Below are 22,529 nucleotides of genomic sequence, written 5' to 3'. Positions count from 1 at the left end.
ATCTGACACATAATATTTTCACAACCTGACCATAGGGATTGTTAATTGTGTTTAGTAATAAGCACAATTTTAGCAAATAATTCTAAACATTATCTGATGATAGCAATTCAGTGTCTATGTAAGTTATCTACATGTCCTATATCATGAAAAAAGGTTTTATGATTCATACACATTCAATTATTCATTTATTATCAGACTTGAAAACAGTTGTGCTGCTTAATATTTTGTGGAAACCATGATAGATTTTTCCCAGGATTCTCTGATGAATAGAAAGTTTAAAAGAACAGCATTTATTTTAAATAGAAATCTTTTGTAACATCATGAATATGCACTGTCACTTTTGATCAAATTAATGCATCCTTGCTAAGAAAGTAAAAATTTCTATCCGATATGCATAATTTTGCTTCCCTTTTCAGTTTCTCAGAAAAGGGATATGGAACTTGCAAACATTAGCAAAATAAAATGTCAATAACATTAATGAAATGGGTTTATCTAAATCTAAATTATGATGAATATGTGTTTTGTTACTTCCCTTTATTATGCAACACTGCACTTCTTCTCTGAAATGTGGAAATCAAATCAGAGCTTTTCATGCAGGCGGGAGAAAATCGTTCAATGTAACACTCATCTTCAAGGCCATCCATCTGTATTTCCAACAGCTTTCTTGGAAGATAAGATGGTAAGATAAATTGTATTAAATCTGTATTTGGCTTTTATTTTCAAAAATTCTTATTGAAGTACATTTTAATTAAAGGAATATTTACATGCCTGCTTAAATCAGTCACTGTAGCAGAACGGAATTGTCCAATGAGTTTTCCTTGAAATAGCACTTATTTTTAAATAAGTTTTTTTTTTTTTTTAACAGGCATTTATCATCATGTCTACACGTATGGTGCTGTGGCTTACTATTATGTTGTTGCTGGTGGCTTCCTCTGAGTCAGAGACATGTGATGGCAGAGGTTTCCCTGGAAGACCAGGTATTCCAGGAGTTCCTGGTACCGATGGGAAGGATGGTGCAAAAGGAGAAAAAGGAGATAAAGGTATAGTGATAGCACTTATTTTCTATGTAAAAAAAAAACGCAAATTGAAAGTCAAAAATGTGCCTTCTGTTTACCTCAACTGTCCTCAATAAAGGCAAAGAAGCTGATAAATAAAATAAAAAGTCTGCATTTTAACCCTTGTGCTGAAAATCTTATGCTTAACCCTTGCGCTGGTGTTCATGGTAAAAAAATGAACAGCCTTTTACAAATGGCTTGTAAATCTCCCATTATGCTATATTATTATTATTATTAAATCCTGGATTCACTCTTTTTTGTCATGATTGAACATGATTTTTTTTTGTAAGGGATTATTCATATGCATGCACTTATCTGAGCTTATGGACCTATTGAGTGAAAAAAATGCTTTATTTGTGGATAATTTGGGGAATATTCACTCAAAAACTATAAGCTCAGATCAATGAGGCCTCTTTGACCTATTAGTTCTAAATAGAAGTACAAAACTTGTGCTAACTGAAAAAAAAAAGGCTGATAAAAAGATTTTATCCAATATTTGGAAATAATATCTCATGAAAAAGTAATTAATAAGCAATTATTTTTTAGGCCAGTCATTTTTAACCAGGAACACCAGAAGTTTTTACAAGGTTTAAGAAGTAAAAAAAAAAGTACACTATTTATTTATTGTTTCTGTTTGTTTGTTTGTCATCATACACTGTGTGAGCAAAGTTGGTAAATGGATAGTTCACCTTAAAATTAAAATTCTGAATGTAAATGAAAAAATCATATACTCACCCTCAAGTTATTCCAAACTTGTATGAGTATCTCTCCTCTCGGAACACAGAAGAACATATTTTTGAAGAATGTTGGTAACCAAACAGTTTCTGGTACCCATTGATTTCTATTGTATTTTCTGTCCATATTTGGGAAGTAGAGAGATACTCACACAGGTTTGGAACAACTTGAGGGTGAGTAAATGATAACAGTTTTTATTAATTATTTTATTTTTTATTATTTATTTTTTGTGGATTATCCCTTAAGTTTTAGTCTAATGCAAGAACATTAACTAGCATTTTCTGTAATAGAAAATCCTGCCTGAGTCAAATTGACAACATGCATGTTAAACTCACTTTTCCCCGGCTGTGTGCATGATTGCAGGTGAGGATGCAGTGCCGATAATTGGGCCAAAAGGGGACCATGGAATTCCTGGACTCCCAGGCAGGCCTGGTGAGAAGGGGGACACGGGACTACAAGGTCCACCAGGCCCAGTGGGACCGAAGGGAGATAGGGGGGATTTTACGGGGGTAGATACTCCCAACCAGTATTTTGTTTTCTCTTACAAAAAAAGTTCTCGGTCACAGAGAGTTCTTCCAGACAAATTAATTGTCTTTGACATCCCACTGATCTCTGGGACAGGTGATGTCTTAAATAGTGATGGTTTCTTTGAGGTGGGAAAAGCTGGCATGTATTACATCAGTTACCACATTTCATCCAGTCAATCTGCCTGCCTAAGGATTCAGGTAGGGGAGGAAGAGAAGGTCAAGTTCTGCGATGCACCTGGAATGATTATGGTAACTGCAGGATCTGTGGTACTGCCACTGAAAACAGGTGATAAAGTGTCTGTACAGACAACTGCGTTGAGCTCTATCTTCAGCAGAGACACTGACTGCACCTTTACAGGCTTCATGCTCTTCCCAATGATTGGATAAAATGATTTTGATTAGCCACACCCTTGTTTTTACTCTTCCTTATTACAATTTGCAGCCATTGCTTGGGAATATCTACTGTTATTGCTGATTAAAATTGTTGATGCTATCTTATATCGTTTCTTGACTTCTTTCACTATACATATAATAAAGTGCATTGTTTTATATTTATATAAGATATATATTTATTCATGAAAGACAAAATGTATCAGTTTCCACAAAAATCAGCACTAAATCAGCATATTAGAATAATTTCTGAACACTAAAGACTGTAATAACGAATGCTGAAAATTCAGCTTTGCCGTCACAAGAATAAATTACATTTTAAAGTATATTACAATAGAAAATAGCTCATTTAAATAGTAATAATATTATGTCTTTAGTATTTTTATTATGTATTTTGTATTTTTGTTAAGCATTTAATAGTAACTTCTTTTATTATCATAAAAATTATTTAGAAGGCAATAAAAAGGAAAATATACAAACACAAATTATATGTGAACATACAGTATATTATATATATATATATATAAATATATATATATATAATATATATATAATATATATATTATATATATATATATATATATACAGACAGTGTTGGGGGTTACTAGTTACATATAAATGTAACTGTAATCTGTTAGAGTTACTGAGAAAAAATGTGTAGTAAAATAACATTTATTTATGAAAATGTTAACGATTACAGAGGGGTTTAGATTTTATTGAGGGCATTGCATATACTGTTGATTTTCTGTGAGGTTAATGTTATTTTCTATCAGTTAACCCCTACCCCTAAACCTACCCCTCACAGAAACATGTACAAAACAATAGATATAAATAAAAACATATTTTGGCTTATTTATAAGACTTTTTAACTGAGGACCAGTAAAATGTCCTCACTGGTGGATTGTCATGATCTTTCACAATATAAGTGAGGACATTTGTTTAAACCAGTACACACACACACACACACACACACACACACACACACACACACACACACACACACACACACACAGAGATTTCTTATTTCTATCCCAAAATGCTTTGACTGCTCTAAAATTTTTGACACCACTGGTCAAAAATTTGGGATCAGAACGATTTTTAATGTTTTTTACAGGAGTTTCTTATGCTCATCAAGGCTGCATTTATTTGGTCAAAAATACAGGGAAAAAATTAATATTGTAAAATATTATTGTGATGTAAAATAACATTTTTCTATTTTAATATACATTTAAATCTAATTTATTCCTGTGATGCAAAGCTGAATATACAGCATCATTACTCCAGTCTTCGGTGTCACATGATCCTTTTATTTATTATCAGTGCTGGTAACTGTTGTGCTTCTTACTATTTTTTTGGAGCCTGTGATACTTTTTTTTTCAAGATTCTTTGATGAATAAAAATTTAAAAAGTAGAACATTTATTAAAAATAGATTTTTTTCCTAACAATATACATTACAGTTAAAAAGTTTGGGGTCAGTACATTTTTATTATTTCTTTCTTTTTTTTTTTATTAAAACTTTTATTCAGCAAGGATGTGTTAAATTGTTAAGAAGTGATAGCAAAGATTTATATTGTTAGAAAAAAATATATATTTTGAATAAATGCTGTTTTTTTTTTTTTACTTTTTATTCATCAAAGAATCCTGAAAAAAATGCAGTTTCCAAAAAATATTTAACAGCACAACTGTTGCCAACACTGATAATTCTAATAATAAATCAGCATATTACAATGATTTCTGAAGGATCATGTGACACTTTAGACTGGAGTAAATGGCTGATGAAATTCAGCTTTGCATCACAGAATGTATTAAAATAGAAACCATTATTTTATATATATTAATATAGTTTCAATTGTTTTATGTGTTTTTTTTTCTGTATTTTTGATCAAATAAATGCAGCCTTGATGAGCATAAGAGACTTCTTTAAAAAACATTACAAGTCTTACTGATCCCAAACGGCAGTGTGCGTAATATAACAAACTAAATAAATAAATAAATAATTAAATCAATATATAATAAATATATAAATGTAACTAGTTTACCCAGCTAATAATGTCCCAGAATGTTCTAAGGACTGTCAGATAACCAAACCATACAATAACATTAGGAGAATAATAACAATATGTTTTCTTGGTTATCATCCATTAATAAATTGAGCTTTTTTAAAGCATAAATATCGAGATACTGAAACCAGCAGTTTTTATTCAGGTTTGATTAAACTAAAAGTCTCATGCTGAGCACAAGTGCAACGTCTTGTCAGTCATCAGTCTGTGGTATTTATTATAGATGAATCGTTACTTCTTTATATGGTTTTTTTTACATTAAGGTTTTTTTTATTGAGTTTGGGTGCTTCACAAATAGAGCAGCCATGGCATGAGACTGTGATGGAGTGATGTAAAAAATCAGCAGCTACTAAACTGCTCAGAAATCAAATCCACGGGAAGAAAATGTGCCATGCATGAGGTGAGTTCACTTCTTTTAATTGGAAGACAAAGAGGACAAGGTAAAATCATTTTAAATTCTATAGGTTTTGAAATCAGGCAATAATTACTCTGAATATATATAGTGCACAAGTAAACATAGAAAGTATCTCATTAGAAAATATTTAAGTGTGATTAAAATTACTGATCGAAAAATTTAAACCAGCATAACCTTTAAACCTTATAATATTTTTTACAAGTTTAAATATATTCAGTCTCACCAGTAACTCAAATATGACTACTCATAAGAAGACAATCAGCAAGCAACAGAGACCAGCTCTAAGAATCCCATTTGGTCACCGACGTAGAACAGATATATTGCTCCTCAAAAATGGTCAAATGACGTTGAAACACCCACAAGCCTTTCCAATGCTGGGAGAACTTCCTTCTTTGGCAGGTAAGCAGTGAAACAAACAGATCTGCATTTGTCCTTAGCTTTCATTCAGAATTCCCAAAAACGTATGACTGCAGACAGGTCTGTAAGAGTCAGCAAATGGCACACGGCATTTAGATAATAAACTAAAACATATTTGAATGAATGTCACTTACAAAAAGACAAATGCTGACAAATATTCTCTTCAGGCTTACTGCTGCACCCTGGTAAGCGGGAAAAGATGGTAACCACAACAGAAACTGAATTTGGACCCAAAACCTGCCCAAAAGTAGAGCCAAAGAAGATCCTACAGTGCAGCCTAACTCTAGATGGTATGAATCTCATTGGAAATTGGGAAAATAATTAACTAGCAATTACTACAAACCATCTGTTGTAAACTTACCTATATTGCAGATCTATGAGTCAAATATTAGCTATCACTACATAACTGCTGTTTTATTAAGTTCATTATTAAATAACTGATTTCCTTGGCAGACAAGATATTTACATAAAATGTTATATAGTATTATTTATATACACTACTGTTTAAAAGCTTGGGGTCAATATTTTTAAAAACATCAAAACAGAAATAAGTTTATTGAGTAAGGAGACATTACATTGATCAAAAAATGTATTTACATTTATGTTATCAAAGAATTTCATGGTTTCCATAAATTTGCAAATTTTTTCATTATAATAATTCTAAACAAATTCTTTAATAATAAGAAATGTTTCTTGAGTATACCTAGGACTGGAGTACTGGCAGCTGAAAAAACTAAAAAAACTTAACTTTGCCATCACAGGAATAAATTACATTTAAAAAATATATTACAGTGCAGCCTAACTCTAGATGGAATGGAACTCATTGAAATTCTGGAAAATAATGAATTGGAAATCGATTTGGAAAGCTATAAGCTTTCTTACCTTACCTATTTTGTAGATCTCTGTGGCAAATATCTCTATGTAATTGCAGGTGACAGGAGTTTCAACACAACAAATAGAGAGGATTACCCTTATTACAAACCAGATGGCACTCCAATCGTGTGGCAGGGAAAAGCCCCCGCAAGAGAAAACAGGACTGGCCAAGCACAGAGAGGTTCTCTTTACCAGCAGGACTTCCCTGCTCCAAAGAAAATCTACATCAGGAGAAATCAGGTTGTACCTCATCCTGACAACCTGGCGATCAACACTTCAATGAGGCAAGACCACTGAACTTACATTCAGTTTTACTTAAAATCTTAAGAGGATATATATTAAATGTAATGAATTGAAATCTGTGTTGTACAGAGCTGAATACAAAACAGTGCAGAAAGAGGCTTTTCCAGGCTGGGATGTGTCTGTGCACGCGCGTCCAACACCTGCCCGTCTCAAAAGAACAGCTGTAGCTGACAGTTAAAGGCCAGAAAAAACCGTCAAAGTGCATTTATACAATGGATGCATAAATAACAGAAAAAGCTTCTTTAAACCACACATTTATGTTAGTCAGCTTTACTTTTGTGTCTTTCAACTGTACTACATGTAGGGTGTCCATACGGGCCATTTTTATGGGACGCACCCTTGCCAGGATTTCAATATTGCCTAAAATATCCAGGTTTTGGCTGTTAGCACTATGCAGATTAATTGATCGTTGTATGACATTATTTCATGAGAGCTACAGAGAGCAGAGCAGATGGCTCCTTATGCTTTCAAATCGCTGGTGTTGGTGTTATTCAATGATCAGCAGCTTTAACCCTTATGGGGTCTTCGGGGTCTTTCTGACCCGCAAATGACATTTGCTAAAATTAAAAATAGGTTTTTATACAAAAACAGGTTTTTATGTAAAATGCACTTTATAAAAGTCCCACATTTCTAACTTTGATTCATGGGGATAACAAGGATAATTTGACATGGTTTAGTGTAAGATTTTTGCCAATCTTTAAGAAAAAATTATCACTTTTACCACTAGATGGCTGCAGAGCTCCACTATTTGCTACTTGCTATTTGATTAACTAAAAGTTATCTTTTCTCAAGTTTTTTCAGTTGGATTCATATCTACATATTCTGAAATCACAATAATAACAATCAAAATGAATTCTTGTCAAAGTTTAGACCTTTTAACCATTTTTTGTACTGAAAAAAAAATTATTAATATCAATAATGTTAGAGTATGATTATAGAATCAAACCTGAACAAGATGTTAAAGAGAAAAGTTGGAGTCTTTAGAGTTTATCATTTATTTCAATCATCTATTTTTTATATAATTCTGCAAATTTAATCTACACTTCAGTTACTAACTGTAAAAGAACAAAAATTAACAGTTATATATTACATATCGAGTACCAATACATAACATGAACATCAGAGGGCATCCTTTCATCTCTCTCTCTCTCTCTCTCTCTGTGTGTGTGTGTGTGTACGTACATCGTTGATGTGTTAGTGTCACCAATTTATTTTTGTGGTGGTTCTGCATTTTGGATTATTTTATTTGACAAATTATAAGAACAGTTTTTTTAGTCTCACAAATGTATTCCTGTGTGTGTGTGTGTGTGTGCTCGTAAGCATGATCATTTTGCATTGTGGATGTTTTTTGCATTGTTGGATGTGGCACACACAGACAGAGAGAGAGAGATGAAAGGATGCATTCTTATGATTATGCTGTGTATTGGAACTCAATATGTATAATATGTATAATAACTGCTAATTTCTGTTAATTTTTATTGGAACTCAATATGGTAGTAACTGAAGTGTAGATTAAATTTGTAGGGAATTATAGTGAAAAATAGAATGATGTGAAATCAAATAAATGATAAACTCTAAAGACTCCAACTTTTCTCTTTGTAACATCTTGTTCAGGTTTGATTCTATAATCATAATGTAACATTATTAAAAAAAAAATTCAGAACAAAAAATGCTTAACTTTGACAAAAAGTATTTTTTATTGTTATAATTGTGATTTCAGAATATGTAGATATGAATCCAACTGAAAAAAAAACTTGAGAAAAGATAACTTAGTCAAACAGCAAAAAATGGAGCTCTGCAGCCATCTAGTGGTTAAAGTGATAATTTTTTTATTTTTAAAACTCAGTTTTCCAAAAGATGGGCAAAAATCTTACACTAAACCATGTCAAATTATCCATGTTATCCCCATGAATCAAAGTTAGAAATGTGGCTCTTTTATAAAGTGAATTTTACATAAAAACCTGTTTTTGTATAAAAATTATGTATTAATTTTTTTATTTATATAAATTAAAAAAAATATACCATAAATCCTTCAAAAACTGCACAAATGTGGAGTAAAAACATTAATAAACAGAGTAAAATTAAAAAAATTTGTTACAAAATTACATTTAGTTTGTCTGGGGTCTCTAGAGACCCCAATGACCATGAGTGTACACCCCAAACGAAGACCACATAAGGGTGAAGTCGAACTAACGAACAAACACCTGCGCGTATTTGCATTGCTTTGATCGTTCACAATGTTATTGGTCAAACTGGATGTTTTAGGCAATATAAAAATCATGGCCAGGACGTGTCCCGTATAAATGGCACATGTCCACCCCAACTACGACATTTAAAATCTTTAGAAACTCAAAGAAAATTGATTTCTGTTTCCTGTTACATTTGAAAATGTCTTATACAGTACCTAAAAGTTTGGTGTCAGTAATATAAACGTACAAGCAAAAAAAATTAAAATAAAAATAAAAAAAATTTTCACATTATGAAATAAATGTTTTCTCCAAAATAAAACAACATTGTGTGTGGCATCCTCAATTCTGTCTCTAAATTTCTGTTAAAAAAAAAAAAAAAAAAAAAAATTATGAAATGGCACTGATGAAAATCAGGACGAAACAGATTTGTTAAAAAAGTAGCATTTAATAAGGAAAGTATGTTTCTTGTACACAGTAGGACTGATAACTGCACACATACATCTTACTTTTTGATGAACATCCCGATTCTTGATGGCACACACAGTAGTTCCGCTTTGCAGTGTGTGCAGGTGCAGTGGGAACTGTACTAATGCCAGTCATTTCAGTTTTTAAATCATGGATCTCTACACACTCTTCTGGATTTACATGTCCTCCACACTCCACTTGTACGCCATCTCCTGGACAGCTTTCTTATCGGCTATCCTGCTGTACCGCTTCTGCTCAAAACCATTGGACCTAAAAGATCATATGAACAGTCATTTAAACCAATTTCTGGGGTTTGCATTAGTGTGCTTATGATATTTCAAACCAGATATTCTTCAAAACCTCTTACCGGTCAAACTCCATCCCAGCGATACCCTGGCATAAGGTTTTAAACGATTCGGAGGTGGGGGGGTGGACCTTTTTTTTTATGGAAACGAGGTTTTTCCTGGGTTTGAAAAAACATTCAAACACAAATTTATAATGATTAGTACTGTGGTATTATTATAAAAGTAAACAGTCAAACAACAGGGATCAAGTGTGGAGACTTGGCATATTTTTTTTAAAAAATTTTTTTTTTTAAAGGGAAATTTTATCAACATTCACCGTTGATGGGTTTTTGGGGGAAAATTTTTGGGGGTTTTCCCCTTTCAAAAACATGTGATAAAAGAGGTTTTTAAAAACCATTTGGGGTTTTGGTCCCAAAATTGTAAAAAAGGAAAAAAAGGAAAAAAGGGTTTTATCCCACTTTTTAAAAAAAAAAAAAATTTTAACCCAAAAAATTTTTTGGCCTTCTTTTAAACCCAAACCCGGTTTTTAAAGGAAAGAAGTTAAAAAAAAATAAAATTTGATTTTCCCTTTTTTGGGGTTTTATCTTCCCCATTTGGGTGGGAAACTTGGGAAAAAAATGGAAAGTCCCTTTTTAAAAAAAAAAAATTCGAATGTAATAAAAAAACCCTTATTCCCCCTTTTTTAAAGTTAAAATTTTTTCCAAAATTTTTTTGAAATGATTTTTCTCTCCAATCTCCGGAAAAAAAAGAATATTTTTTGAAAATTTGGGGGAACCCAAAATTTTTTAACCAGTTTTCAAGGGAATTTTTGCCTATTTTGGGTAAGAGAACCCAAAATTTGGAAAATTTTGAAAAAAAAATGATAACTTTTTTAAATAATTTTTTAAAATTTTTATTTTTAAAATTTTTGGGATTATTTTTAAGTATTTTTAAAAAAAAAACCCAGGAAAAAAAACCCAAAATTTTTTAAAGGAAAATGATTTTAAAAAAAAAAACCCCCCTTTATTTTTTTTCCCGGTTTTTTTTGTCCATGTTGAGGTGTAAAATTGATGGCCCGAAAAAAATTGGGGGCCCAAAAGGGGCCCATGGATTTTCCCCTTTTGGACCCGGAAGGACTTTTTAAAGAAGGGGGAACCAAGCGGAACTTACAAGGTACCGGCCCATTGGGAAAGGGAGAAAAATTTTTTTAAAAGGGGGTGAAAAAGTAATTTTTTATTTTTTTTTTTAAAAAAAATTTTTTTTTTGGGGTTCCCCCAAGGATTTCTTAAAGAAAATTAATTGTTTTTGAATAAAAAAACCCTCCTGGAAAAATAAAATGCTTTAAAAATTTTTGGTTTTCTTTGAGGGGGAAAAGGGGCCGAAAATTCCTTAAAATTTCCATAAGTCCTCTCCCCAAGGCAGTTGGGAAAAGGGCCCGGAAAAGGTAAATTTCCCAGGGGGACCGGGGGGGAGGGGGGGGAACGGGGGCTTTTGGGTATTTTGCCTTTTAAAAAAAATTTCTTTTCCCCAAAAACCTCCGGACCTTAAAATTTCCGGAACCCCCAAGACCTGGCCCGGGACCTTTAAGGTTTTTTTAAATGTGGGAAAAAGGGGATTATTACAAAAACCCTTTTTACCCCCTCCTTTAAAATTTCGGGTTGGGGGAAAATTAAAATTTTTGCGATTTTAAAAATTGTTATGTATTTTAAATCTTTGGTTTTTTCACTAAAAACATTAAAAGGGTTGAAAAAGGGGTTTTAATTATTTGAAAAAGGATTTAAAAGGGTTAGTTCCCCCAATGAGGAAAAAATGAATTGTTTCCACAAAAACTCCCAATAAATTTTCCAGCCATTTTTGGGAAAAATTTTAAATTTGGAGGTTGAAAAATTTTGACAATTCGCCTTGTTTTTTTTTCACAACCATAAAATTCTTGTTTTATTTTTAAAAAAGAAATAGTTTATTTAAAGGGAAAAAATTATATTTTAAAAAAATTGAGTAAAAATCAAATTTTTTTAAACATTTGAAGAAAAATTCCCTTTCAAAAAATAAAAAAAAAAAGAAAAAAGAAAAGAAAATAGAAAAAAACTTTTATTAAAAAGACCGGAAAATTTTATAATTTTTAAACTAAAAAAAAAAAGGAAAAAAATTAAAAAAATTATATTAAATTAAAATATTTATATATTAAATAATACAGACATTTTTGGGGTTTATTTTCCCTTAAATGAAACCTGAAACTGTTAGATTTACGGGAAGAAAAATGTTTAATAAAATAACATTTATTTTGAAAATTTTAAAACGATTCCAGGGGGGGTTTTTAGATTTTTTGAGGGCATTGAAATTATACGTTGATTTTCTGTGGGGTTTAATTTTTATTTTCTATCATTAACCCCTCCCCCTAAACCAAACCCCCTCACAAAAACATTTACAAAAAATAAATAAAAAAACATTTTTTGGCTTTTTAAAAGGGCCCTTTTTAACTGAGGACCAGAAAAATTGTCCTCACTGGGGATTGTCATGATTTTTTCAAAATTTAAAAGTAAAGGACTTTTGTTTAAACCCAGTACACACAACACACACACCCACACAACACACAAAAAACCACCCCAACACACACCACACACACAGTTTCTTTTTTCTACCCCCAAAATGCTTTGATTGTCAAAAAATTTTTGACCCCAAAGGGGTAAAAAATTTTGGGACAAAAACGATTTTAATGTTTTTTACAGGATTTTTATGCTCATCAAGGCGCATTTATTTGGTAAAAATTTACGGGGAAAAAATTTAATATTGAAAAAATTTTATTGTGATGTAAAATAACATTTTTCTTTTTTAATATCCCTTTAAACAATTTATTCCTGTGATGCAAGTGAATTTTACAGCATCTTACTCCAGTTTCCCCCGGGTCCACTGACCCTTTTTTTATTAAGGGGGGAAACCCGGGTTGGGTTTTTACTTTTTTTTTTGGGGAACCCCTGTGATATTTTTTTTTCAAGATTTTTTGATGAAAAAAAATTTTAAAAAAGAAAAAAACATTTTTTTAAAAAATAGATTTTTTTCCTAAAAATATACATTCCATTTAAAAAAATTTTGGGGGAAATACTTTTTTATTATTTCTTTCTTTTTTTTAATTCGAAACTTTTTTTATTCAGCAGGATGTGTTAAAAGTGATGAAAAATTTATATTGTTAGAAAAAAAAATATATTTTGAATAAATGCTGTTTTTTTTTTTAATTTTTATTCATCAAAGAATCCTGAAAAAAATGCAGTTTCCAAAATATTTAACAGCACAACTGTTTATAACACTGATAATTCTAATAATGAAATCAGCATATTAGAATGATTTCTGAAGGATCATGTGAAAAGCGTATAAAATAGAACCCATTAGTTTATATTGAAATAAACAGTTTCGCAAGATTACATTTTTTTTTTTCTGTAGTTTTGATCAACTAAATGCAGCCTTGATAGCATAGAAGACTTTCTTTAAAAAACATATACAAGTCTTACTGATCCCCCCACGGCAGCTGTGCGAATATCACACCCTAAATAATAATAAATATTAAATCAATATATAATAGATCTAAAATGTAACTACTTTACCCAGGCTAATAATGTCCAGAATTTCATAAGGGACTGTCGGAGATAACCAATACCATAGCAATAAATTGAGGAGAATAATAACAAATATGTTTTCTTGGGTTTACATCCATTAATAAATTGAAGCTTTTTTAAGCAATAAAATAGTCGTAGATACTGAAACCAGCACGAAGCAGAGTTTTTTTCAGCTAAACATGCCACTGTGCTGCAAGAATGTAAAATAATCAGCAGCTACTAAACTGCTCAGGAATCAGATTCATGGGGAAAAAACTGCCATGCTTGAGGTGAGTTCACTTCAATTGCAGGACAAAGAGGACAAGGTAAAATCATTTTAAATTCTATAAAGGTTTAGTAATCAGCCAATAACTACTCTGAACACAAATACATGGGAAGTATCTCATTAGAAAATATGGTCCCACCTTATATTAAGTGGCCTTAACATTGTACTTATTTTTTGATGTAAGTGTACAGTCGTTAAGGCCACTTAATATAAAATGGGACAAAAAATATTGAAGTGTGATTAAAATGAAAATATGGAACCATCATAACCTTGAAATCAATTTATTAAATTATTGTTGCATGTTCATAACCTTGAAATCAACAGTAACTCAAAGATGGCCACTCATGAGAAGACAATCAGCAAGCAACAGAGACCATCTCTAAGAATCCCATTTGGTCATTGATGTAGAACAGATATATTGCTCCTCAAAAACGGTCAAATGGCATCGAAACACCCACGAGCCTTTTCAATGCTGGGAGAACTTCCTTCTTTGGCAGGTAAGCAGTGAAACAAGGAGATTTTGATTTGTCCTTTAACTTTGATTCTGAATTCACACAGATATATGACTATAGTTAAGTCTGTAACAGTCAGGAAATGGCTTCTCATTCAGATATTAGACTAAAGTATATTTGAATAAGTAAAAAAATGACAAATGCTAACAAATCTTCTCTTCAGGGTTACTGCTCTACCCTGGTAAGCGGGAAAAGATGGTAACCACAACAGAAACTGAATTCGGACCCAAAACCTGCCCAAAGGTAGAGCCAAAGAGGATCCTACAGTGCAACCTAACTCTAGATGGTATGAATTTCAGTGGAATTTGGGAAAATAATGAATTAGTATTAATTAGTAAAGCTACCAAAAATCTGTTGTTAACGTACCTATTTTGCAGATGAGTCAAATATTAGTTCTTCTTATTATTATTATCACTACATAACTGCTGTTTCTACACTAAAAGTTCAATTAAGTTCATTATTAAATAACTGATTTCCTTAGGAGAAAAGATTAGAAGTCTGAAAATAAAGAAATGTTTACATTATATATTGTATATAATGTTCAAAAGTTTGGGGTCAACATTTTCAACAGCAACTTAAAAAAGAAAACAGAAATATGTTTATTCAGCAAGGGGACATTACAATGTATTTACATTCATGTTACCAAGGATTTCAGTTTCCATAAAATTTGATTTTCATTTTCACTTTAATAATTACAACCAAGTGACAAGAAATGTTTCTTGAGTACACTGAAGACTGGAGTAATTGCTGCTCAAAAATACTCAACATTGCCATCACAGGAATAGTTTACAGTGCATTTAAAAATATATTACAGTGCAGCCTCTCTCTATATGGAGCGGAATTTATTGAAATTCTGGAAAATAAGTAGTTAGTATTAGTATTGATTTGGAAAGTTATTTATATCTATGGTAAACTTACCTAACCTGTTTAATAGATCTATGAGCCAAATATCTCTACGTAATTGCAGGTGACAGGAGTTTCAGCACAACAAATAGAGAGGATTTCCCTTATTACAAACCAGATGGCACTCCGATTGTGTGGCATGGAAGAATCCCCGCAAGAGAAAACAGGACTGGCCAGAGATGTTCTCTTTACCAGCAGGACTTCCCTGCTCCAAAAAGAATCTATGTCCGGAGAAATCAGGTCGTCCCTCACCCTGACAACCTGGCGATCAACACTTCAATGAGGTAAGTGTACTACGACTGAACCTGCATTCAGTTTTACTTCAAATCTTATGAGGATATATATTAAATGTAATGAATTCTTCAAATCTTTACAGAATATGTCGAAAGTGATGAACTTGCAAGAGGCTTTCCCAGGCTGGGATGTCTCTGTGCACACACGCCCAACGCCTGTCCGACTCAAAAGAACAGCTGCAGATGACTGATGAAGGCCAGAGAAAACCATCAAAGTGCATTTATACACTGGATGCATAAATAACACAAAAAGCTTCTTTAAACCACACATTTATGTTAGTCAGCTTTACTTTTGTGTCTTTCAACTGTACTACATGTAGGGTGACCATACGGGCCATTTTTATGGGACGCACCCTTGCCAGGATTTCAATATTGCCCTAAAATATCCAGGTTTTGGCTGTTAGCACTATGCAGATTAATTGATCGTTGTATGACATTATTTCACGAGAGCTACAGAGAGCAGAGCAGATGGCTCCTTATGCTTTCAAATCGCTGGTGTTGGTGTTATTCAATGATCAGTGCACAGCTTTAACCCTTATGGGGTCTTCGGGGCCTTTCTGACCCGCAAATGACATTTGCTAAAATTAAAAATAGGTTTTTATACAAAAACAGGTTTTATGTAAAATGCATTTTATAAAAGTCCCACATTTCTAACTTTGATTCCATGGGGATAACATGGATAATTTGACATGGTTTAGTGTAAGATTTTTGCCCATCTTTTGGTGAAAATTATCACTTTTACCACTAGATGGCTTGAGAGTTTTTTTCACTTTTACCACTAGATGGCTGCAGAGCTAATATATATAACTCAAGTTTTTTCAGTTGGATTCATACCTACATATTCTGAAATCACAATAATAACAATCAAAATGAATTCTTGTCAAAGTTTAGACCTTTTAACCATTTTTTGTACTGAAAAAAAAAATTATTAATATCAATAATGTTAGAGTATGATTATAGAATCAAACCTGAACAAGTTGTTAAAGAGAAAAGTTGGAGTCTTTAGAGTTTATCATTTATTTCAATCATCTATTTTTCATATAGTTCTACAAATTTAATCTACACTTCGGTTACTAAATGTAAGAGAACAGTAACTGAAGTGCAGATTGAAATTTTGTAGAATTATATGAAAATTAAAAAAAAAAAAAAAAAGTGATAAACTCTAAAGACTCCAACCTTTCTCTTTGTAACATCTTGTTCGGGTTTGATTATATAATCATACTGTAACATTATTGAAAAAATGATTTTTTTCAGTACAAAAAAAAAAAGCTAAATTTTGACAAAAAGTAATTTTTATTGTTATAATTGTGATTTCAGAATATGTAGATATGAATCCAACTGAAAAAAACTTGGGAAAAGATAACTTTTAGTTAGTCAAATAGCAAGTAGCAAATAGTGGAGCTCCGCAGCCATCTAGTGGTGAAACTGAGAATTTTTTTATTTTTTAAAACTCAGTTTTTCCGAAAGATGGGCAAAAATCTTACACTAAACCATGTCAAATTACCCATGTTATCCCCATTAATCAAAGTTAGAAATGTGGGTCTTTCATAAAGTGAATTTTACATAAAAACCTATTTGAAAAAATATGGATGTAAAAATGTGGAGTAAAAACATTAATAAACAGAGTAAAATGAAAAAAAATCTTTAAATAATTATTTTGTTAAAAAATTACATTTTGCTCTAGAGACCCCAATGACCATGAGTGTACAGCCGAAATGAAGACCGCATAAGGGGTGAAGTTGAACGAACGAACAAACACATGCGCGTATTTGCATTGCTTTGATTGTTCACCTTCTCATGTACAATACCTGCATGTTATTGGTCAAACTGGATGTTTTAGGCAATATAAAAATCATGGCCAGGACGTGTCCCATATAAATAGCACACATGTCCACCCCTAACTACATGACATTTAAAATCTTTAGAAACTCAAAGAAAATTGATTTCTGTTTCCTGTTACATTTGAAAATGTCTTATACAGTACCTAAAAGTTTGGTGTCAGTAATATAAACGTACAAGTAAAACAATTGAAAGTGTGGCAAAAAAAATTTTTAAAATAAAAAAAAAAAAAAATTTCTCCAAAATAAAACAACATTGTGTGTGGCATCCTCAATTCTGTCTCTAAATTTCTGTTAAATAAAATGATTGGTTTATGAAATGGCACTGATGAAAATCAGGACGAAACAGATTTGTTAAAAAAGTAGCATTTAATAAGGAAAGTATGTTTTATGTACACAGTAGAACTGATAACTTGAAAATTAGATCTTAATTTTTTTTTTAAATAAGTATTATTTATTAAACAAACATTTTTTCTTTTTTGGAGTGTGTGGAGGTTCAGTTTTTGCTGTGTTTGTGGGTGTCATTTCAGCTTTTAAATCATAATCTCTATACACGCATCTGGATCTACATGTCTTCCACACTCCACTTGTATGCCATCTCTTGGACAGCTTTCTTATCGGCTATCCTGCTCAAAACCATTGGACCTAAAGGATCATATGAACAGTCATTTAAACCAATTTCTGGGGTTTGCATTAGTGTGCTTATGATATTTCAAACCAGATATCATTCTTCAAAACCTCTTACCGGTCAACTCCATCCCAGCGATACCCTGGCATAAGGTTAAAACGATTCGGAGGTGGGGGTGGACCTTTGTAACGAGGTTTTTCTGGTGAAAAACATTCAAACACAAATTATAATGATTAGTACTGTGGTATTATTATTAAAAGTAACAGTCAAACAACAGGGATCAAGTGTGGAGACTTGGGCATTATTCCACATATTTACCTTTGATTCCTTTTAATTGAGCGTTTTTTTCTTTCTTCTTGCGAAGCATGGCAGCCATTGGGTCTCCGTCCCTCTCTTGCTCCCTCAGCATCCGATCGAGGTCTTCATCGTCAATGTGTCTCGCTAGTGGCTTCTGAGCCTCCCGCATGGCATCTGTCAAGTTCTGCTGCTGCATTTCACCCTGAGCAAGCCTGAATGAGGACAGTACAGATGTCAAAGCTAGTGACAAGTCACAGACTGAAAATAATAATATGTGACAAAATCACAATAATAATATCTGCACTTGAACACCATAAAATAAACCTCACCCTTTTCCCCATTGTGCATATTTTTCTTCCTTTTCTGCCTTTTCTCCTGCTTTCTTGCTAAGCTCAGCTCTTTCTGACTCCAGGTGGTGTTTTCTTTCCGACTTGTCTCGAAATATTGTCTCTGCATTTCTTGATGCCTCTGAAAAAGTAAAAACATTAATAACGCTCTTAATAATTAATGTTAGGAAATAAAACAACACTTTTGAATACACAACATTATCAGTTGCTTTTCAAGATACCTTCAAGAGGCTGGTTGCGTTTTTCCTTTTTGCGAATTTCTTCCTGTTCTTTCCTCAAAATGTCAACAGAGACGAGCCCTGCAGCTCCACCAGACAGCATTCGAGGGGCCTGAAAATGAAAATGGTATTATCCATGCTTCAATTTCAATTTTATACACAAAAGGGACATTTCTTAAAGCCACAACAACAAAAAAGACCATTGGTCATAAATGCTTGTTTTCAAACTAATTTAGTAACACAAACTGGATGATTAAATAATATTAAATAAATCAACCACAAATAATTCTGCGATTCTAGAAGATTAAAAATATGTGTATTCTTCAATAAAAAATGTTGTTGAAAAGAAATATAATTGCAGTTAAAATTTTTAAGCATTTTTATTCAGTCAGATTAATTAATTATTTGTAAAACTAATTTGTTTAATTAATCTGAAATCATCCTGCACCTCCTTTAAAGTTTGCTAGGGCCCCCAGACGGCCCCAGCCCCTGGTTGAGAACAAATGACTTAAAGGATCCTCAAGCATGAACCCTGAACTTACTGCCTGTCCATCAGGAGAGTGTGTCCTCCGTGGTGGGGACAGGTCTGAATCTGACCCACGTCCCCCCTGTGATCTCTTCCTGGGAGGAGAGAGATCAGAATCTGAACCTCTTCCACTCTGGCCTCTCTTTCGGGGTGGAGATAGATCCGAGTTTGAGCCCCGTCGTCCATGAGGACGTCTGCGTGGTTGGGACTGATCGGAGTCTGAGCCTTTGCCTGTTCGAACTCGTCTCCTAGGCGGCGAAAGGTCATCTGTGGCGGCAGCTTTTGTCTTTTTTCTGTGCGGAGACTCTGAAAGAACAAATCATTTTTGAGCTACATAACTCACTGTATAAATGCTGTTTCTGATTTGTGGATATATTTTTATACCTTTATCATGCAGCCTTTGAGGTCTGGAGGGTGAGCGCTTGTGGCTCAATCTTGGAGAGGAAGGTGATGAGGAATCATGCCGTCTGGTTTTGTTCTCGGCTCTGTGTCTCTGAGGTGAAAGATCTGGTGAGTCATGACGGCCTCTTCTCTGGGGTGAGAGATCCGGTGAGTCGTGTCGAGCCCTCTTAGGTGAGAGGTCAGGGGAATCGTGCCGCACCCTCCGCACAGGAGAAGTCTCCGGCGAGTCGTGTCGAACTCTAATACCTCTGTCAGGGTCCGAGCTAAACAAAGAAACATTTATTAGACTCTCTATGCTGCTGTAATGATAATAAAAAGAATGAGAGCTAAAGAGGAAGGACAGTTTCTTTATACATTTTATCTGATGCAGAGTCCTGGGTTTCCTGGGGATCGCTCTCTGTTGCTACAACATAAGACAAATTTTATTAGATGCATTATTTTTAACAAGAAGTTCAATTGTCAAAATGAAACATTATAAATGTCTTCACAGTCGCAAAACATTTCCATTTCAAATAAATGCTGTTCTTTCTATTCATCAAAACACTCATAATAATAAGAAATATTTATTGAGCGTCAAATCAGCATATTAGAAGAATGATTTCTGAAGGATTACGTGACACTGAAGACTGGGGTAATGATGCTGAAATTTCAGCTTTGCCTTAATAGGAAAAAATTACATTTTAATACATTAAAAGATATTTTAAATTGTAATAATATTTCACCATATTAATTTTCTACTGTAGGCCTATTCCTGAAAAAAAAATGCAGCCTTGGGGAGACCTCTTTTAAAAATATTATAAGTTGTCAGCTTCCTCTTGAGGTACACACAATTTCGAGCAATCCAGTAGTTATTAACACTATTAAGATTTGGTTTGCACAAGCCTTTGATTTACATGCCAATTTAATATAATCACTTTCCCCACCCCGTCCCTTTCAAACAGTGTCTTCGATATTTGGGCAAGTAAGGGCCTTTCTGCTTTGAACAACTTTCATGAAAAAGAAATCTTCTCCTCTTTCTCTTCTTTATCATTTAAATTCAGTCTTCCTAATAGCCATCTTTTTCATTTTTTTCAAGTGAGGCACTTTATTTAATAGTTATTTCCCCATCTTCCCAATCAGCCCCCTGAATCAGAACCTGAATTAAGTCTCACCCTTGACCCTGGTCAAAGACGACTGATATCCACCATCTATGGTAAAATCATCTGTGCAAGACATGCACTAATACAATGCAAAGTGCTTCACGGAGCTCACTTCACTAATGCTAAACTGGTTAAAATATTTCCTATCAGAAGAGATGCATGCAACAGATGCAAACAATCTCCAGCCGATCATCTCCATATGTTCTGGTCTTGCCTGATGCTAATGGCCTACTGGTTGGACATTTTTAGAACACTTTCGCAGGCCCTTAACACCACCATTGCCCCTAACGCACTGACTGTCCCGTTTGGCCTTCCCCCAGCATCAGCTGTACCATCTACAGTGCACCGTGTCATTGCCTTTACAAGTTTGATAGCTAGGCATGCCATCATCCTTAAATGGAAGGATCACATGAGGATTGGATACGAGAGATATTGCAATGCATCCATCTTGAAAAAATTAAGACACTCTTCCAAAGGATCACTGAAATCCTTTTACAAAAACCGGAGGCCTTTACTGGGTACTGTTGAGAATGTAAACATTACACCTGGACCTTCTGATTAGAGTCTTTTTGGGAGACCATGTGACTAGACGTCATTGGATTTTTTTCCTTCCTATTTTGATTTTTATTTATTTATGTTGTGGGTGGGGGATTGTTGTTGGGTGGATTTGTTTTGTTTCTTGTTTTCTCTCATCAGACATTGTTTCATTATGGAACTGATGTAATATATTCTGTCACCAAAAAAACAAAACAAATAAACATTATAAAAACTTATCAAACTTAAACCTTTTAACGGTAGTGTGTCAAAAACACTATTTTGCACAATTTTACTATTCATAATATATTTTGTCCCATTAAAAGCAGATGATTTATTTATAGATAAAAGAAAAAAACACCCTAAGTACACAAACTTAGACATTTTTTTAAGACATACAACCACAAGCAAGTACAAGAATTCAGAAAGTATACACGTCTTGGTCTTACCTCCGATCACCTTCCACTTGCCGGTCCCGAATGCCTCGAGCTGCTTGATCTCATCTGGGCGTTCATCTATCACTTCTGCAATCTAAAAAAAGAATTTCCAAAAGAAGAAGACATTCAAAACTGCTGCATAACCATGCATTAAACCCATTTTCCAAAACCAAAGTAGTACCAAAATACTTTTTTTTTTATTTAAATGAACACTAATGATCAGACTGCAATTCGGTATTTATGAAAATATGGAAGTCTTACAAAAGCACCTGGTATGCATACTCAGTAGGATTTACACAATTAAATTGCCGTTTGTAGTATCTGAAAAAGTTAAGCATGCTTTTACACACCACAGGCGCCTCTTCTTCGTCGTCTTCTTTTTCTTCTTCATTCTGAGCTGCCAGTTGCCTCCAATCAATGTCGTCATCCACAATTTTCATCCTGTAGTTTATAATAAATTAAATTGATGGAATTTAGCTCCTTGTACACTTTTCTAACACTTAAGCAACCTTGTTTTCTACTTTCTAAAATGCTGTGCATGTAGGCAACTCTGTAAGTAACTTAGTTGAGGTTCAGCCATAATAATGTCATCTTGTTCTGTGGTAACGTTAGCTCTGGATGCAGCGAGCTAAAATCTGCATTTCTGTTACGTGTGTCCGGTTATATTTACCCTCTTCCCGTGGGTTTCGGCCGTTTCTTCTTAAGCTTCTTTTCTTTCGACTTCTTGCCAGCTTCTTCACCTGATAAATACCGTTTAAGGTAATCTGCTTTAGAGAGTGCAGCATTTTTGCTTAAGCCAGTGGAAGTAGCCATCTTGATTATGTATTACGTCACTGAACGGACGCTGCTAAGGGACAAAAAGCGCAAC

General features: G+C 33.3%; 3 protein-coding genes across 9 annotated transcripts; 2 read left to right on the top strand and 1 right to left on the bottom strand.

Moving 5' to 3' along the window:
- The first annotated feature begins 523 nt into the window (after positions 1–523).
- c1qb (complement component 1, q subcomponent, B chain) lies at positions 524–2,815 on the top strand. The gene is made up of 3 exons (XM_042710860.1): positions 524–679; positions 866–1,040; positions 2,154–2,815. Exons 1-3 carry the CDS (start codon positions 566–568, stop codon positions 2,702–2,704), a joined length of 840 nt encoding a protein of 279 aa, XP_042566794.1. The 5' UTR covers positions 524–565; the 3' UTR covers positions 2,705–2,815.
- Positions 2,816–5,078: 2,263 nt separating this feature from the next.
- Positions 5,079–15,890, top strand: si:dkeyp-69c1.9. 6 transcript variants are annotated; one of them, XM_042710856.1, is made up of 6 exons: positions 5,079–5,168; positions 5,401–5,582; positions 5,768–5,890; positions 6,532–6,757; positions 6,846–6,873; positions 15,409–15,890. In XM_042710856.1, the coding sequence occupies exons 1-6, from the start codon at positions 5,164–5,166 to the stop codon at positions 15,484–15,486; spliced, it is 642 nt and encodes a 213-aa protein (XP_042566790.1). In that variant the 5' UTR covers positions 5,079–5,163; the 3' UTR covers positions 15,487–15,890. The 6 variants fall into 6 exon arrangements, with proteins under 6 accessions (XP_042566790.1, XP_018941478.2, XP_042566792.1 ...); XM_019085933.2 differs by lacking the exon at positions 15,409–15,890 and having other exon boundaries at positions 6,846–7,428; XM_042710857.1 differs by lacking the exon at positions 15,409–15,890 and having other exon boundaries at positions 5,084–5,168; positions 5,435–5,582; positions 6,846–7,428.
- bud13 (BUD13 homolog) lies at positions 9,391–22,529 on the bottom strand. 2 transcript variants are annotated; one of them, XM_019085942.2, is made up of 11 exons: positions 22,332–22,528; positions 22,012–22,102; positions 21,674–21,755; positions 19,906–19,954; positions 19,534–19,814; positions 19,166–19,455; positions 18,627–18,735; positions 18,388–18,526; positions 18,080–18,270; positions 17,879–17,960; positions 9,391–9,700 (listed from the first exon to the last, which is right to left on the bottom strand). In XM_019085942.2, exons 1-11 carry the CDS (start codon positions 22,472–22,474, stop codon positions 9,607–9,609), a joined length of 1,551 nt encoding a protein of 516 aa, XP_018941487.2. In that variant the 5' UTR covers positions 22,475–22,528; the 3' UTR covers positions 9,391–9,606. The 2 variants fall into 2 exon arrangements, with proteins under 2 accessions (XP_018941487.2, XP_042566789.1); XM_042710855.1 differs by lacking the exon at positions 9,391–9,700 and adding an exon at positions 17,668–17,778 and having other exon boundaries at positions 22,332–22,529.

This window comes from Cyprinus carpio, chromosome A21, assembly GCF_018340385.1.
Source record: "Cyprinus carpio isolate SPL01 chromosome A21, ASM1834038v1, whole genome shotgun sequence".
Classification (NCBI taxonomy): Eukaryota; Metazoa; Chordata; class Actinopteri; order Cypriniformes; family Cyprinidae; genus Cyprinus; species Cyprinus carpio.
The sequence above is the reverse complement of the archived record's forward strand: the minus strand, read 5'-3'. Positions and strand labels throughout refer to the sequence as shown.